This window comes from Balaenoptera ricei, chromosome 9 (genome assembly GCF_028023285.1).
Source record: "Balaenoptera ricei isolate mBalRic1 chromosome 9, mBalRic1.hap2, whole genome shotgun sequence".
Classification (NCBI taxonomy): Eukaryota; Metazoa; Chordata; class Mammalia; order Artiodactyla; family Balaenopteridae; genus Balaenoptera; species Balaenoptera ricei.
The window spans coordinates 20058035-20076907 of NC_082647.1; the positions used below are offsets into that span (position 1 = coordinate 20058035).

General features: G+C 37.3%; 1 protein-coding gene across 1 annotated transcript in view; it reads right to left on the bottom strand.

The window, feature by feature from the left end:
• EXOC4 (exocyst complex component 4) overlaps nucleotides 1–6235 on the bottom strand; it is an 823186-nt gene extending 816951 nt beyond the window's left edge. The window contains exon 1 of the mRNA XM_059933354.1: nucleotides 6134–6235. Coding sequence (XP_059789337.1) covers nucleotides 6134–6219 — 86 coding nt within the window. The 5' untranslated portion in view covers nucleotides 6220–6235. The remainder of the gene's footprint in view (nucleotides 1–6133) is intronic.
• Nucleotides 6236–18873: the final 12638 nt, after the last annotated feature.

The following is an 18873-nucleotide window of genomic DNA, read 5'->3' on the forward strand; positions in this document are numbered from 1 at the left end:
GCAGATTAGGAATTGCAGAAAAGATTAGTGAACTTTAACACACAGCAATAGAAACTATACCAAAAAAAAAAACCCCACCAAGAAAAAAAAAATCAAAAAAATAAAAGGGGGCGTGGGGAGAACATCGGCATTCAGTGAGCTGTGGGACAACTTGAAGTGTCTTAAACTACTTAAAGGTAAATCTGACAAACAATACGTGGACTTACACATTGAAATCTACAAAAAAATTGCTGAGAGGAGTTAAGTGGAGAGAGATAACCTGTTCATGGATCGGAAAACTCATATCGTTAAGATGTCCATTCTCCCATATTAATCAGGACATTCAATGCAATCCCAACCAAAATCCCAGCGGGTTTTATTCTAGAAATTGATTAGCTAATTCTAAAATTGATATGGAAATGCAAAGGACCTAGAATGGCCAAAAATACTTTGAAAAAGTAGAACAGAGTTGGAAAGCTTACACTATCTGTCTCCAATACTTATAAAAGCAGTAATCAAGACTGTGTAGAATAGTCATTAAGATAAACAGATGAATGGAACACACTAGAGAGTCAAGAAATATTGATAGCTCCACACTGGCCACCTGATTTTTGACAAAGTTGCCAAAGAAATCCAGTGAAAAAAGAAGTCTTTTAAACAAATGGTGTTGGAACCACAGGATATCCTTACAAAAAAACTGAACTGGAAAAAAATTGACAGGGATGCTGGAAGTGTTCTCTATCTTGACACGGGTAATGGTTACACAGGCAAAAATTCATTAAGCCATATACTTAATATGTGTGCACTTTACTATATGTATGTATACCTTAAAAATGGAGACATTAAGCTATCGTGTTAAGTTTAGCACACAGAGTAAGATCCCATATTTATCTTTTAAAATATTTCTATCTATCTATCCAGCATCTCATACAGAGAGATAGAGACACACAGAGAGAGATCTAAAATTAGGTTCACCTAATATCAATGATGGTAACTTACGGAGGATAAAGTTTGGAAAAATATTTTTTATTTTCATCTTCACATTTTTCTGCATTTCCATTGTTTGAATACTTTATAATGAGTATGTACTATTTTTATAATAATGCAATGACTTTTAAAAACTGAAAGCAAAGTTATTAACGATGGTTAATTCTGGGTGAATATGAGTAACTTATATTTCCTTCTCTGTAATTTTCTACCACTTTAAAAATATTCATACAAAGATATAATATTTATACTATTTTGTTATGCTAAAAAAAGTGTTAACTTTGTTATAATTACAACCGTTAAGCCCTGTAGGTACCTGGACAGGATCCACACAAAAACCTTAAAAACAAAAACAGTATTTTGGGAAACAGGATTTTTGGACAATGTTTCTCTTTGATGACTTTTTTTTAACAAGTCTGTGTGATACGATTTTTATAAAGGAAAATGGGAAAAGTTACAATGACAAGTGTGCATAGAAAGAGAACAAAAAGCATAGAACGTTGGTGAAGATCTCACACATATCCAACAATGGAGAAAAGATAATCTTTTCAACAAATGGTGTGAGAACAACTGGACAGTCACCGAAAAAAAAATCAATCTAGACAGAGATCTTACAGCCTTCACAAAAATTAATTCAAAATGAGTATGAGACCTAAATATCAAACACCTAGAAGTTAGCATAGGAGAAAATTGAGATGACCTTGGGTACAGCAATGACTTTTTAGCTACACCAAAGACATCATCCGTGAAAGAAACAAGTGATAAGCTAGATTTTACTAAGATTAAAAACTTCTGCTCTGGACAAGACAAATTCTCTGCCTAGAGAATAAGAAGAAGAGCCACAGACCAGGAAAAAATATTTTCAAATCACATATATCCACATACATGCAACAGCACTGTCTAAATGACAGTGGGGCAAACACTTCCCTCTTAATCATGCAATAGAGGAGAGTTAACAGAGACAATCATCCAAAATACTCGGTTTCTGGCAAGAGCATGGGAAAACAGGTACTCTAATACACCGCTTGTGGGGATGTCAATTACCGTCTTTCTGGAGGACATTTTGGCTCTGTCAAAACACAAAACGCACATATACTCTAAATCAGCTATTCTCTTGCCACTGCCATGGACTTACACCATGGATATACTGCCCAATGTACAAGAATGCTCATTGCAACATATTTTTAACAGAAGAAAAAATAAAACCAAAAGTATGTGCTAAAAAGTGGGGGGGTAGGGGCCACCAATTAAATAGACTATGGTGTATCCACGTGACAGAATACTACCTAGCCACTAAAAACAATGAATAAGATCAACGTGTGCTGCTAGAAAAGATCTCCAAGATAAAGAAAAACAAATGAACAAAGGTTCAAAAGTGCACATAGTATGATCCCATTTGTTTAAAGCACATAGAATACATAATTTTTATGAATATTCCTTAAGTGCATATAAAATCATAAACAATATTAGATATTAATACATTAAAGAATATATATTATTTTGTTTAAAGATTATACATTCACACATACTTAAATACAGTCTTCTATTTCCCTCAGGACACTTAAAAGGGGTATGTTTCAGGAGGGAGATGAACAGGGGGAAAAGTCTACTTTTTATTTTGTACCTCTTGAAATATCTGAATTTTCTAAATATGTAACTAATTGTAGAAAATTATGCATATAATTTTAGAAAATCACATATATAATTTTTTAATGGCAACAAGGGTTATGTAGGCAAAGAGACCATGGGCCCTTCGGTTTGCTTGTTTATAGTCTTTTTATCTTTAATAAATGTTTTACATTTTATGTCTGTTCATATTTTACATGTTTCATATACACACATAAGCATACATATATTTAAATCTAGCTTCTTTAGCTGAGTTTCAAATTATCAAAGAATTACCATCTTAAGTCAGCTATACAAGGTTTCTTAGTTACAAAGAGAACATTCTGACAACTGGCATCAAACATTCTAGTCAACATAGCAAGGATATTTCTGATGGAAAATTATATCCTGGTTGCTATCTGGCAAACTTACTCAAATCAACTTTCTAACCAGAGAAGCTGGGGCTCCTGGAAAGGAGGAAATGAACATTTGGGTGCCTTCTCTGTGCCAAACTGTGAGGCAGTTTTACATACTCTTATTTAATTTTTCCAAAACCCAGAGCACATTGTATGATTATCCCATTTTACAAATGACAAACTAAGACACAGGGCTTTTTAAGTAATGAGTCCAAGGTCACTTTACATGGATAATACAGTAAGTCTCTACTACCTATACCGAACCTCCCACTGAAGACTCTGACAACATTTATCTATAAGAAATGGCTTGGAAAAAACCTGATCATATCACCCCAAATTAAAACTATATACCTCAAAGCCTTTAAGAAATTTCAATGCTAAAAATTACACGAGGTTAGAAACTTAGACATGGGTTCCCAAGGTATTAATTCTGTGCGTTTAGCCAGAAAAATGGGAATTCTTTTGCCCCTTATGTCCATATACGCTTCCAGATGCCCCAGGGCTTCCATAAAGTCTATACGTGTTTAGTTTCCAGATATACCAGCAGTAATTTTCAAACAGTACTGCATCACTAGTGTCAAGACTCCCCAGAGTACAAAGAGAGCTGGAAACCCTAAAAACCATTATGAGACAGGCTCAGATGAAGAGAGGAGTTAGTGCTGTAAAAACAACACTAATCCCCTAACAACTCCAAGGACTCTGCTCCGAACCGTGACCGCACTCCCTTCCTGCCACAGTCTGTGGCACGGACCTCAAAGCTGTTTGTTCAAAGTTCTGATCAAAACGTGGACTCCTTCAACAAAGTTTACTCTGAATTAAATACAGGGCTGACCAAAATACTCTGAGGAGGAAGGGGATTTAACAGGTGTCTACCATAAAGGATTTTCCAAGTTTTTGAAATTCCAACTTCTGTGAAGACATAAAAGTTGATGACAATGTGAGCCTTTAACTGCCTTCAAACCTCCTTGACATCTGTGAGCAGAGTCTGTCCACAAGAGCTCCGCTCCGAGGTTTCAATGAGGTCTCCTCAAGTCACAGCCGAAGTTTGTCTTCCAAATTAAACCAGCTATTAAAGGCCAACTTATAAAGAGAAGAGAGTCAACATGTAATTGGGAAGTAAATCACCTAACAGTAAGTGGTAGACACATTTCCCAATTAAAGATCTGACAAGACCTCACAAAAATAAAATAGCATCTCCAAAATGCCATCTTGCTTGTTTCCTGTTTAGAAGGGCTGCCTGCCCCAACTTCACACCAAACAGAAGGTTGGGGCAGGGGGGGAATCAACAGAAAAGTAGGAAAATGCTGTGTGGGTACCTGTGTGTGTCCAAATAGTACATGAGCCGGTAATTAGGACTCTGTCCACCCAATTAGTTCCATTTTAAAGGGCCAGGGGCAAGACTTAAAACCAAAAGCTGTGGTTAGCAGCAGCCTCCAAAAGACCCAGTCCCAAACACCATGTGTCTCCTCATCAAAGCACCGCATCACGACAGAACAACCTCTTCTCCAAAACCCCAGAGTCCACCCTTTGAAACATCTGACCCTCCTGAAATATTTTTATTCAGCATTTTATAAATGGTTAAGAATTTCATTTATGAGTCTCAAGGCACTTAAATAACCCATCCACCAAATGTAACACTTCCATTACAATTACACTATACTTCTTCAAATCATTTTGACTTTTAAAGGGGACTATCACACTAACAAAATAGTCATCATTTAACTATTTGGTACCATGGCTGCAAATAGTGATGAGATTTGGTTACTCCCCATATATATTCCTACCCTGTCCTCAGGTCAAACCCTTATCCACCTATTGTCTTTTTTCCATTTAAAAGATGCTTGTAACAATAAATGCTGTTTATTGCTAATAGGAAGAGTATGAAAATATAGTGTTATGCTAATACATAATGTAGTATAGAAATGACAATTGTTACATATCAGAACGGATTTGAAGGAGAATTTTTAACATTCATTATTCAAAAAGGAAACACAACCGCTCGTTTATAGAAAAAGATAAAGCTAAACTAATCAAACTTTTCAAAGGACAATGGACTCTATCACTAACAAGTAATTTATTTTGTGACAAAATGACAGGTCCAAGGAAACACGGAAGAGAACTGGCACGTACCAGATACATCTTCAGGGATGCTCAGATTTTATACACATGAGCCTAAAATGGTTTTCCTTTTTTAGGCTTGTTGCCAAAGCAACCAGGAAAGCTACAGTCTTGAGAGAGAATTTGAAGTAGAGGTTAAGGATAAGAGGAGGTAATCAAAGTTTTATGTGAGAATTTAGAATCATGAATACAATGTTGCAAGAAGGGTAACACAAAGAATACAAATTGAACAGATAGACAAAGCAGCAACTTCAGAGTCACAGAACAATTTACTAACAGGAGATACGCATCCTCCGTTCTTTTTATTTTCATTTTATTGAAATGGGGGGTTTGAAAGGGTTCTCCACCCTTATAATTTATTTCACTTAAAGAAAAAAGAGCCTCTAAAAGGTCGACCACTCCTACTCCCACCATATATAGTCTGGGAAAATGATATGCATAGAGGATAACGTGAAATTTGTTTTGTTTTTTAAAGACTAGATCGGGATAGGAAGGCAGAACAAAAATCAAACACCGATGTGTGCTTTCAAACCCACAGCCCTTCTACCAGCTCACTACAGGCTCTTGTATTTGAGGCTGTGGCCATTCACAGGTGGTTGGAGGTGTCCAACGTGTGAGAACAGTCTGCAACTCGTGACAGGAGTCTCCGGACTTCAGGGCCTGACACCCAGAAGCCCAGGGAACAAGATGCCTTCCACAGTGAGCGCTGCTGAAGGCAATCAATCAATAAATGTATGAATAAGTGAACACACCTGGCTTTCTCTACCAAGTCCCAAACAGTGTGCTTTTAGGGCCCCGGGACCCTATTGCAAAGCTCTGGCCCTAAATTAGGAAAACACTGCGAGCCCGGGCTCCTCCCTCTAGCCCAACCCCAGAGAAAAAGGCAGAACTGCGGGGACCCTTGGGAGGGGCTGAGGGGAGGCAAGGAGGGAAGGGAGGGGTCAGCAGGGTGGAACCCAGCTAACCCTTCTCCCTTCCAAAGCGGAGGTCGAGCCGCTGCCCCCGTCCCCTGACCCTGCCTCCCTCACCTGATCACAGAGATGAGCAGCCCCGAGGGGTCTTTGCTTTTGCTGACTGTGCTTCTGTATTTCCCACCAGCTCCTTCTGCCGCCATCTTGGTACAAGGTGGAGAGCGGCTGAGCTAGAAGGAACAGAGGGTAAACTCTGTAATTGACCTCTGGAGAGTGCACCAATGGGAGAAGAGAAGTCCAGAGCCTCGGAACTGGATAATCCAATCGCTGAAGGGAGGAGGCGGGACTGAGGCAGCAAGTTTCGAGGGCCGACGCGCGCTCTAAGCATTCTGGGTACTGTAGTTTTCTTCCGCGTTTCCTGGGCGCGCAGAAAAACTGATCTAGTTGCGACTTGGTGAAATCTCCTAATGTCTTCATTTATATTTATTCTGATCGTGGGTTTTTTCCCAGTTTCCTTGTTTTTAGAGTTTTATTACTTTTGAATCAAATTTATCTGACATTGCCAAAGTGCGTATGTGGGGTGTGTATTTAAGTAGGGTCGGTGCTTAATGTCTATATACAAAGTTTTTACTTTAAACACAAGTGGTTAAGAAAAATCCAATAAAATGCGGAAATGAATAGACACAGAAATGCTTTTCTTTAGTATTCTCTAAAACTAAATGTTTATACATTCGTTTAATGCGTGAGTTCGATTATTTTGATATTTCCAGATAATCCTAAAAATCATGCAAGCAGGAACACACAAATGGATATTGATAAAGAAAAGACAGAAAAACCGAAAAGCAACACTGACCGGATTGCAGATTCCTTTTCTTCCCAAGCTAAATAAAATATAGTTGGTAATGATGCACAGTTGTGCTTTATTAATATTTTTACTGGTAAGTTTTCACATGTCCTGCATTCGACTCTACTGGCTTACTCACTAATTCAGCAGATGAACTAAAAAAAAGATCAGAGTAAGAATAGAAAGTGCATAAATCGAGGAACAAGAAGAAAAATAAATATTGAAAAGGAGGGAAGGAAGTGAGTGATCTCCTTAGTAGAGGCAGAGATTAAAGAACTTCAGAGATGGATAGAAAGCAAACTCAGAGGTCCTGGAGTTATGAAATAGCAAGCACAGAGAATGTCCACTGCTTTGATTAGGCAGCTATAAGCTGGTAGAGGTTCACAGTGATTTTTTTAAAATAAGTTGGAAATATATATATATTTTTTTCTTTTTTTTTTAGTGTTCCTTGCCTTTGGCCCAATAATTCCAGTTCTAGGGACTTTGATCCTAAAGAAACAGAGATACAGAAAAAATACTGAAAATTTTAAAACAGAAGTATTAAATAAATTATGGAACGTCCACAAGAGGATAGATATATTATAACATATAGCCATTGGAAATCACAATTTTAGTGAGTTTTAATGAAGGGAAGATGTTCATGATGTAAGTGCAAAAAGCAGGCTATAAAATTAAAGAACTTACATATATGGGGGGGGGGGTAATTGGGCCTAGTGGCTAAGGATGCAGGCAGTAGGGAAAAAAACACATGATCACCTCAGTTGATACCGAAAAAGCTTTTGACAGAATCCAACAACCTTTTCATGATGAAACACTCAGAAAACTAGAAATAGAAGGGAATTTATTCAATGTGATAAAGGATGTTTATTAAAAACCCACAGCTAATACTCAATGGTGAAAAACTTAAAGCTTTCCAGCTATGATCCAGCTTGTATGAGGTACAAGACAATGATGTCCATTTTGCCACTTGTACTCAACAAAGATCTGGAAATTCTAGCCAGAACAATTAGGCAAAAAAAAAAAAAAAGAAAGAAAGGCATTCAAATTAGAAAGGAAGAAGTAAAACCATCCCTATTTGTAGACAACATGGTTGTACATATGGAAATCCTACAGAAATTTTTAAAAACCATTAGAGCTAATAAATGAATTCAGCAAGGTTGCAGGACACAATAGCAAGACAAAAATATCAATAGTGTTTTTAGACACTAGCAATAAACAATCCAAACAGGAAATTAACAAAACAATTCCATTTACAATAGCATCAAAAAGGATAAAATATTTAGGAATAAATTTAACCAAGGAGGTGAAAGACTTATACACTGAAAACTACAAAACTTTGCTGAAAGAAATTAAAGAAGACCTAAATAAATGGAAAGACATCCTGTGTTCACGGACTGGAAGACTTAATATCATTAAGATGTCAATACTCCCTAAAGCTATCTACAGATTCAATGCAATCCTTATGAAAATGTCAATGGTCTTTTTGCAGAATTAGAAAAACTGATCCTAAAATGTATATGGTATTGCAAGGAATCCCAAATAGCCAAAACAATCTTGAAAAAAATAGCAAGTTTGGAGAACACAGACTTCTTGACTTCAGAACTTACCAAAAAGCTACAGTAATCAAAAGTGTGGTACTTGCAAAAAGATAAGCCCATAGATAAATGGAATACAATTGTAAGTCCAGAAATAAACCCATACATCTATAATCAACTGACTTTCTACAAGGGTGCCAATATTATTCAATGGAGAAGAATAGTCTCTTCAACAAATGATGCTAGGAAAAATGGATATCCACATGCAAAAGAATGAAGTTGGACACTGTCTTAGTCCATCCAGGCTGCTATAACAAAATACCACAGATTGGGTCGCTTATAAACAACAGAAATTTATTTCTCACAGTTCTGAATCTTAGGAAGTCCAAGATCAAGGTGTCATCATGGTCGTTTCATGGGGAATGCCCTCTTCCTAGTTCTTAGCCAGCACCTTCTCATTGGGTCTTCACATGGTGGAAGAGGCTAGGGATCTCTGTGAGGTGTCATTTATGAGAACAGTAATCCCTAATCACCTCCAAAAGCCCCCACCTTCTAATACCATCACCATGGAGGGTTAGGAGTCAACATATGAATTTTGGGAGCAGGGAGGATACCACCCATTCAGATCTTGAACCACACATAAAATTTAACTCAAAATGCATAAAAGACCTAAATGTAAGAGATAAAACTTTTAGAAGAAAACATAGGGGTAAATCCTTATGACCTTAGATTTGGCAGTGGATTCTTATGTATGACACCAAAAGCATCAGCAACAAAAGGAAAAATAGATAAGTTGGAATTCATCAAAATTTAAAACTTTTGTGCATCAAAGAACACTATGAAGAAATTTTAAAAAGACAACCCACAGAATGTGAGAAAATATGTGCAAATCATATATGTGATAAGGGTCTTATATCCAACATATGGAAAGAATTCTTACAACTCAAAAGCAAAAGACAAAAGCTCCAATTAAAAACTGGGCAACAGATGTGAATAGACATTTCTCCAAAGAAGATATATCAGTACAAATGGCCAAAAAACACATGAAAAGATGCTCAACAACAGGGAAATGCAAATCAAAATCACAGTGAGATACCACTTTACACCTACTAGTTTGGCTTTAATTTTTAAAAATGGGGGAAAAAAATGTTGATAAAAAAAACCTTCAAACTTTGCTGGTGGGAATGTAAAATGATACAGCAGCTGTGGAAAACAGTTTGGCGGTTCCTCAAAAAGTTAAACATAAAATTACCATATGACCCAGCAATTCCACTCATAGGTATATATCAAAAAGAAATGAAAACAGGTGCTCAAAAAAATACTTGTACAAAAACATTCATAGCAACATTGTTCATAATAGCAAAAAGGCAGAAACAACTCAAATGTCCATCAATAGATGAATGTGGTATAATATGTGGTATATGACTAAGGTATAAACAAAATGTGACATATCCATCCAATGGAATATTATTAAGCTATAAACGGGAATGAAATACTGATGCATGCTACATCATTAATGAAACTTGAAAACATTATACTAAATGAAAGAAGCCAGACACAAAGGGCCACACAGCATATGATTCTGTTTACACGAAATATCTGGACTAGGTGAATTCATACAGACAGAAAGCAGATGAGTAATCCCCAGGGTTTGGTGTGAGGTGGGGATGAAGAATGACTGCTTTATAGACACAGGGTTCCTTTGGAGATGATGAAAATGTTCTGGAACTTAATAATGGTGATGGTTGTACAATTTTGTGAATATTAAAGGCCACTGAATGATACGCTTTAAAATGGTTAAAATGATAATTCCTATGTTATGTGTATTTTACCACAATAAGAAAATAAAGAATGTAGGTTATGCGGTAGACTGGCTAGATTCAATCCCAGCTCGCCACTTGCTTGCTAGATTACCTTAGGCAAGTTTTGTAATCTTCCTGTGCCTCAGCTTCCTTATCTGTAAAGCAGATGACGATACTACTTCCCTTAGAGTGTTATAGTGAGACTGTGTGAGGTATACATGACCAGCACTCTGTAAATATCAGCTGTTGTTACTAAAGTATGGTACTAATTTTGTTTAAAATACATCTCTGGGTATTATGAAGTTGTTTTGAGGAGCAAGCAAAAGATAATTTTTCGTTTTTTTTTTTTTAAACACTTCACTGTGTTTTCCAAATTTTCTCTGAATAGGTGTTGCTTTTATAAACAGAAATGTTTAAAGAGAACTTTTTTTAAAAAAAGCAAGAATTGGATAAGCATCAAAAATGATGGGCTACTTTAATTACACACTGGAAATGCAATTACATGATAATTAAATCAACACACCCCAATTAAACCTTCATTCAATAAATTGTTTTCTCTTCTCTGTTCCACTTCCTTCACATCCCACCTCAGGAAATCTTTGTACCATTGTACCTTTCATCTTCAGGTGACAACCATAGCCTTTCACATTGCTTCTATTCTAGATGACCTTCTAAACTTATTCCAAACTTGCACTAAACTGTGAACAATGGGGAAAATAAAATTAGGAGAAGGCATAGTGGGTCTGCCTGTTTGTAACCTTCAGCCTTCAACGCAGACTCCCAAACTCACCGGGCTACTTGGAACCAGCTAAGGTTTATGAACATCTAACGCATTGATGATAGACTTCTCTGTGTGGAGGGGCTGACATGCTATACAGGGAAAGAAAAGAAAAGGAAATGACCATAAACCACAGCATCAACGCCCAAAGAATAAGAGCATAAATGCTTCAGATTTGTCAATGGGAAATAAGCAGGGAGGGCTAAGATGCTATAGCAGTCTTTATGGAATAGACGGGTTATAAGTCAGCTGGACCAAAAAAACAAAAGTACAGACTTAAAACACCTGAGGAGGAGGAGAAGGGCCTTCTATAACAGGTTAAGGGGCAAAGTGAAAACATGCATCCTATGATAAGGGAATAATTTGACTAAAATAAAGAACTCACGGAGAAAAAGTGGAGCTATGGGTAAAGAGACACACGGAGATCTGCTCAGAAAGGACCCTGAACCCCATGGCCAGGCATCGGATATGTTTGTGCAGTGAAGGTGAGAAGCAGTGTATGTTCAGGTCTTATTTTATGCTGTCTATTATATTGTAAACCAGGGCCGACTGTTTCTTATTATTACATTTGTAAATATACCCAGAGGCTCTTAAAGCCACAGGAACATCCAATTAAATTAAAATGCTTTGACCTCTTTGGATGAGAGGCTCTATATAAATCCAAGATATTGATATTCTTATTATTGTAGATAAATGAAATGTGTGAGTGAGGCTAGCTGAGCAGCAGAATGGCTTCCCTGAGATTCATAAAAAACATAATGCCAGGCTTGGGTGTCTGCAGGACACCCAGCACAGATCCAGGGGATTTTAAAAAGAGTGTCTCATAATATAAGCTATGTGGGCAGAATTCTAAAAAGGAGGTATTTCATGCCCCCATCAACATTGCCTGCTCGCCCAAGATATAAAAATCTGCTTTAGGCATGGCTGAGTAAATCAAGGCACAGCATACAGATTATAAACTGAAGGCAAAATTCAATGATGCTGGACTTTCCTGGTGGCACAGTGGTTAAGAATCCACCTGCCAATGCAGGGGACACAGGTTCGAGCCCTGGTCCGGGAAGATCCCACATGCCACGGAGCAACTAAGCCCATGCACCACAACTACTGAGCCTGCGCTCTAGAGCCCGCAAGCCACAACTACTGAGCCCGCGTGCCACAACTACTAAAGCCCGTGCGCCTAGAGCCTGTGTTGAGCACCACGAGAAGCCCACACACCACAACAAAGAGTAGCCCCTGCTCGCCACAACTTGAGAAAAGCCTGTGCGCAGCAACGAAGACCCAATGCAGCCAAAAATTAATTAATTAATTTTTTAAAAAGTCAGTCATGCATCATGGAAAAAGGAACTGTTTTATTTATACAGGATTTGAATTTTATATCAGCTTTTTCAATTACTTTGGTTCAAATAAATCTTACATAAATATAAGCTTAGATTAAGATATACACATATTGTATTCTATTTGAAGGGAAATATTATAAGTAGATTACAATAGGCTGTATCTCTCACTGGTTGATTTTGTTTTCTGTATTCTCGGTAACATGGTTCGGCCTACGCTGTCTGATCCGGGAATTGTGGCCAAATCTTCAAGTTCATTTGAACTTCTGACTGTTTTAGGAGGTTGGCCAAAAATAGTATTTTCAACAATAAAGGACAACTTTGTTGAAAGGGGAGTGTCCTTTGTTTCTGTGGAATACAGCCTGATGGCTTGTAGCTAAAGCAGCAACTGTCCCCAGCTTCTCTCCCAGATTCCATCAATCAACAAACACCAAATGCATAGGATGTTCCAGGCACCATGTGTAGCCAAATACCTTTGGCTGGGTGTCCCCACCCAGATTTCCAACCAATGCCTCCAACTGAACCCACTTCTCCTACCCCTTTCTATCCTCATTGGCTTCTTCCTCTGTGTTTCCTGTTTCAATAAATGGCTCATAAATCTCTTGACTGAAAAGACAACCTCCAGAATGGGAAAAAAATATTTGCAAATCCTATATATCTGATAAGAATTTAGTATCCAGAAAATATAAAAAACTTTTACAACTCAGCAACAAAAAGACAAACCAATGTTTTTAACAAGCAAAGTTTCTGAATACACATTTCTCCAAAGGAGATGTACAAATGGCCAACACACACGTGAAAAGATGCTCAACACCATTAGTCATTAAGGAAATGCAAATCGAAGCCACCATGAGATACCACTTCACACCCACTAGGATGGCCATAATTTAAAATTTTTTGAAAAAAGAAAATAAGTGTTGGCAAGTCTGTGGAGAAATGGAACCCTAGCACATTACCTATGAGAATATAAAATAGTGCAGCTGCTTGGAAAACAGTTTTGTGGTTCTTCCAAAATGTAAACATAAAATTCAACGTGACCCAGCAATTCTACTCATAGGTACATATGCAAAAGAATTGAAAACAAGTGTTCAAATAAAAACCTGTACACAAATATTCATAGCAGTACTATTCACAATATCCAAAAAGTGGAAACAACCTTAACGTTCATCAGTGGACAGATGGATAAACCAAAGGCGGTATATCCATACAATGGAATATTATTCATCCATAACAAGAAATGAAGTACTGATAGATTTTACAACCTGGATGAATCTCAAAAACATTATGCTAAGTGAAAGAAGCCAGACAAAAGGTCACATGTGTATGATTTCTTTTATATGAAATATCCGGAAGAGGTAAATCCAAAGAGAGAGAAAATAGATTAGTGGTTGTCAGGAGCCAGGAGGAAGGGAATATGAGGAGTGACTGCTACAGGTACAGGATTTCCTTTTGAGGTGATGAAAGTTCTGGACCTAGAGAGTGTTGCATACCATGTGAATGTATTAAATGGCACCAAATTGTACACGTTTAAATGGTTAATTTAATATTACAAATTTTACCCAAAAAATATATCTACCTATGCACGTACATGTACATGGCATTTGTGGCCTTTGCTGACGTGAAGCAGTTCTGTGAGGTTTGCTTATCAACTAATGACTTAGTGATCAAACTTTGCACTATGGATTAAAGAAAATTTTATGCATTATATCAAATCTACCATTGTATGAGTAGAAATTAAGACTTTATGCAGTTTTTATATGCTGTAGTATTTCTTCTAATAAATCTCTCCTATAAACAAACAAACAAACAAAGAAGGCAGGAATCTGATCCTTTTACTCCTGCCTTAAAAATCTCCAAGGACTGCCATTGCCCAAAGCATGGTTTTTCACATTGTTTACTAGAGAGCCAGCTCCAAGCTATCATTCCAGCTTCCTTATCGATCACTTCCCATTATACCCTACTCTCTAGACATGTCCCAAATATTCCAGGTATTCTTTTTTTGGCTGCATTGGGTCTTCACTGCTGCGTGAGGGCTTTCTCTAGTTGCAGTCAGCAGGGGCTACTATTGTTGCGGAGCATGGGCTCTAGGTGCGTGGGCTTCAGTAGTTGTGGCTCGCGGGCTTAGTTGCTCCGTGGCATGTGGGATCTTTCCAGACCAGGGATCAAACCCGTGTCCCCTGCATTGGCAGGTGGATTCTTAACCACTGCATCAACAGGGAAGTCCCAGGCCAGGTATTCTTATATTTCCCTTTTTCCTACCTACTTTTGCTCAACCTAAAATGTCTCTGAGCCTAGATACCACACCTGTTAAAATGTGGTTGCCTAGCTTCAGGTTTGTTGAGATACTCAAAGATAATGAGATATGTTTGTAGGACACTCAGCATATGGTTATTTTTAAGAAAAAATGTTTTTCAATTCACCTGGTTAAAATTCTGCTTACCTTTTAAGGCCAAAGTTTGTTGTCGAAATTCAGCCTCGGTACACTGGTGCTGGGTTAAATCTCCGAGACAGAGTTTTGGGTGAAGTAAAAGAAATAGCTGTATTGCTTTGCCAGGCAAGGGTTGGGGGAGGCACAGCGGGCTAAGGCCCTCAAGACTGCATCTCCCACCCTGGAGGGGGTAGTAAGGAGTCTTACAGTGTTCAAGGAGCAGGGCGTGATCAGCTCGTGGGCATTCTTCTGATTGGTCGATGGTGAGGTAATTGGGAGTCAACATCATCAACCTTCTGGTTCCAACCAGTCTGGAGGTCTGTGCGCTTGTGGGCAGCATACAGTTAATTTCTCCCACCTGGTGAGGGTTTCCGTATCTGCAAAACAGCTCAAAGGACATGGCTCAGAATATTATCTATAGTCCTTGAGGAAGAACTAAAGGTCCGTGACTTTGTTTAATGGTTAAAGTATTATTATTTTGTCTTGCTTGACTGTTTTCCTTTTTTTCTATATTTTCTCATTTCTCTGATTAAATTTATTCTTTGACTAAAGTTTTTCTACAGACAAAACGCAGGCAGAGGACATGGGTGGGTGTCTATTCTGGGAGGACCTCGTAGGGTCCTTCTCAGTTACAAGGTCAGCAGCTCACCTGAGCACTTATGCATGGCACACGTGCACAACACAGATCCCTTAATTCTTGGTTAGTAGCAATTATGACAAGAGAATATGATAGTTATGCAGGATGTGTTTGTTTCCTTTAGTCTTGTTTGCAAAAGAGAGTGCAAAAACACTGTTGAATTCCTTTTTACACACTCAGTCCTTCCACAGAGCAGTGGCTCAGTATTTATTGAAACATCCTCTCTACCATAATATATAATGAGGCTGAGACTGAATCTTCCAAAAATACTTGATTTTTAAGGAAAATTACACCAGAGAGGCTGGTAAAAGTCACCACAGTCGTCAAACTAATAATAAGTGATTTAAACACAGTATTTCCTTTAGCAATTTTAAAAAGACTTCACCATTTAGTTGAATTAATTCAAACTTAAGTTAGTTTTTGGGAACAATAACAAAAATAGAAACATTTTTTATAGATTTATAGATTATAATCTCATCTTAATATATAAAATCAGAAGGAACATTAAAACAGAATCAACAACATGATTTCATATCTGAAATTTTTCATACTGTCTGGAGTAAAATCCTCTAATGTGTTGTTCATATTTTTCACATATGTAAGTAAAACTGTAGATAATACAAAACTCCATGTGCTTGTTCTGTAAAAATACTTAGAGATGTTTATTGTGGAATGAAACAAATATCCAAAAGAGCAAAGCATTTGAATTTTTATTTAATTAGTTATTTGATGCTTATTTTTGTCCTTAATTGGCTCATCAGTGATTTAGAAAACAAAACAAAACAAACTTGTACCAATCAGTTATACAGTGGCATTGTCCATTCCAAGATTTCAAGTACAGGTTTCCCCCACTATCCAAAATTAGAGCGTTCCTACGAAACCTTTTGTAAACTGAAATGGCCTCAAGGAAAGAAGCAATTACCTTCAGACTGATCTTGGTAAGGGGTGCACAAAATAAATCTAGGTAAAGCACAGATGCACACAGATAGAGTTCAAAGCTAAGGCAGCTTCATGCTGAGATGTTGAGTGTAATTCCCGGGGAAGGAGCTTGGCAGGACCATTCTCCCTGCGCGGGGTATGTGCTGCCTCTGTAACGGGCTTGCTGCAGAAGGAACGCAGAACGCTATTTTTGCTTTTCACTTCTTCTTTGTAAAAGTGAAAATCATCTTCGAATTTCTCAGATGCCGAAAACAGGTACCAACGTAGGTCTTTAATAAAAGCGAAGGGGTGTAAAGCAAACTTTCGAAGAACAGGGGACACCTGTATTAATGTCTCAAGAAATTCAATCACCCTGAAATCACACTTCCCTTTGCAATGGCTTCTGGCTGCTACAACAGCATGACCATCTTCAGCTCTTCTAAGAGGATCTTCAACCATCCAGAGATCATTTTATTTGTTATGACAATGCCCTTTGATACCCAGAGATTGGAAGGCATTACATGGGAACCTGATTCACAGATGGGATTATTATTCTGTATGGATTAAACATCTATTGAACAGAGATGATCGAGCCGAATTGGTTCAGCTGATAAGTGAGAAACAGCAGCCTACATGGTATAATTTGATTAGCTCTCCCAAACTAACCTGCCTCTATTAGTCCTGTTTCATAAAAAACCCTTGCGAAAAAAACCATTGTGTGTATGGAGAGAAGGGTAACACATTAAGATTTATTTATGTTCTATGCATATATTTTTCCCAACAGATATATGAGTACATATGCACCAAGAGATGTGTAAAAGATATTCACAACAGCATTATTCATAATATCCCCAAAGTGAGCATTACAGAAAAACACCCAACAACAGTGGAATGCATAAACAATGCCACAACCATACAAGAGAACACTCTAGAGCAACAAAAAAGAAGCCAGCTTCAGATACACACAACAATATGAATGGATCTCAAAAACACGATGTGGAATAAGAAAAGACAGACACACGAGAATGCACACTGTTTAATATCATCTATATAAAGTTCAAAACCAGGCAAAACAAACTATACTGTTATAAGTCAAAATAGTGATTACCTTCTCGGTAAGAGGGGAGGGGAGGGGTACTGGTAATGTTCTCTCTCTGGATTAGGTGTAGTTATGTAGATAGTAACTTTGTTTTATATTCTATCTATATTTTATTTTTGTGAGCTATTCTACTAACCTTTCTGAAGATGACAACAATATACTGTCAAATATATTGTTCTCTTTTCTGAATGTGAATAGATATATTGAATTTATATATATTCTGAATAGATTATGCTTACATACGGATTATATACCCTTATAAGAATACAAGAAGCTGATAATATGATAATCTTGGTTGCCTCTTGATGAAGGAACTGGGTGGCTAAAGGGTAGGGGTGTATTTTTTAAAATTTGAACCATATAAATGTATAATCTGTTCAAAAAATAGTAATTAAAAAAAATCATTACAAGGAACTTTACCTGACATAACATACATTGTTCTAACAGACAAATAATTTTGATATTCTGGCTTTTACTTACTTTTTACTTCTGTCACTAATGTCCTGCTTGCACAGTGCTCACGTTGTTCTGCTATGCTGCTGACAGCTTGTTGACTATTAGCCTCTATTCAAGAAATTCCAGGGTATTTTGTTTCCAATCATCTTCTTTCTTCAGCATTTTCTATCCATGTTCCATTTCAGACTCCAAAAATCTCTCCTAATATTTCATCGGCAATTCTGATACATTTATTTCAGAGTTCCTACACACAGTTCCTTCACTTTTACACACTCTAAAACTTAAAAATTTTTAATTAAATGATTGCTCAGAATCTCATCAAATCCTTTGGTGATGTAATAATTGCTCAGAAGCACTTATAAACACTTGTATGCACTAAGTCAAGGCAAAACAGGTGACATTTGTTTAACTTTACAGGTTTGTGAAATTTCCACACTTAATTTCAAAAATATTGAGTAAATAAATGCTCAGATATGCACACAATCCTTTAAAAACCATCATTACCACCTGCTACCTATTCAGTGCCAACGTGTGTAAATTAACAAATATGGTCTTCACCTGAGCACTGAATGCTGTGTTCTTTGGCTGCAGTGATCATGTAGAAAATGTGCTCTTCTTTGAGGAAATGTAAATAGAATTGTTATATATGATGGATGAGTATGAGTGCAAAGAAGGGCAAAACACAGAGAATTGTGGGAATGAGTAAGAGGAAGACGTGAACACCTTAAATGGTAAAAACTGTTTAATCCTAAACCTACTGAGTGACTTGATGAAATATCAGAAGTTCTAAAATAATTCTTTTAGCCATGATCTCATTTAACAGATGGGAAAAATGGAAATAGACACAGAGTAATCTGGAATATGTCTGTTGAAGGTTTTCATTCTTTTAATCCAGGGGTGAAATTTAAAACGTTAAGAATGATATGACATAGGTACTGACCCATTAGAATGGACGACTCAGCCTTGGTCCTGGAGGTCATCTGTTGTGCAGGGAATTAAGTCTTCAGGTCCTGTAGTGATGGCTGT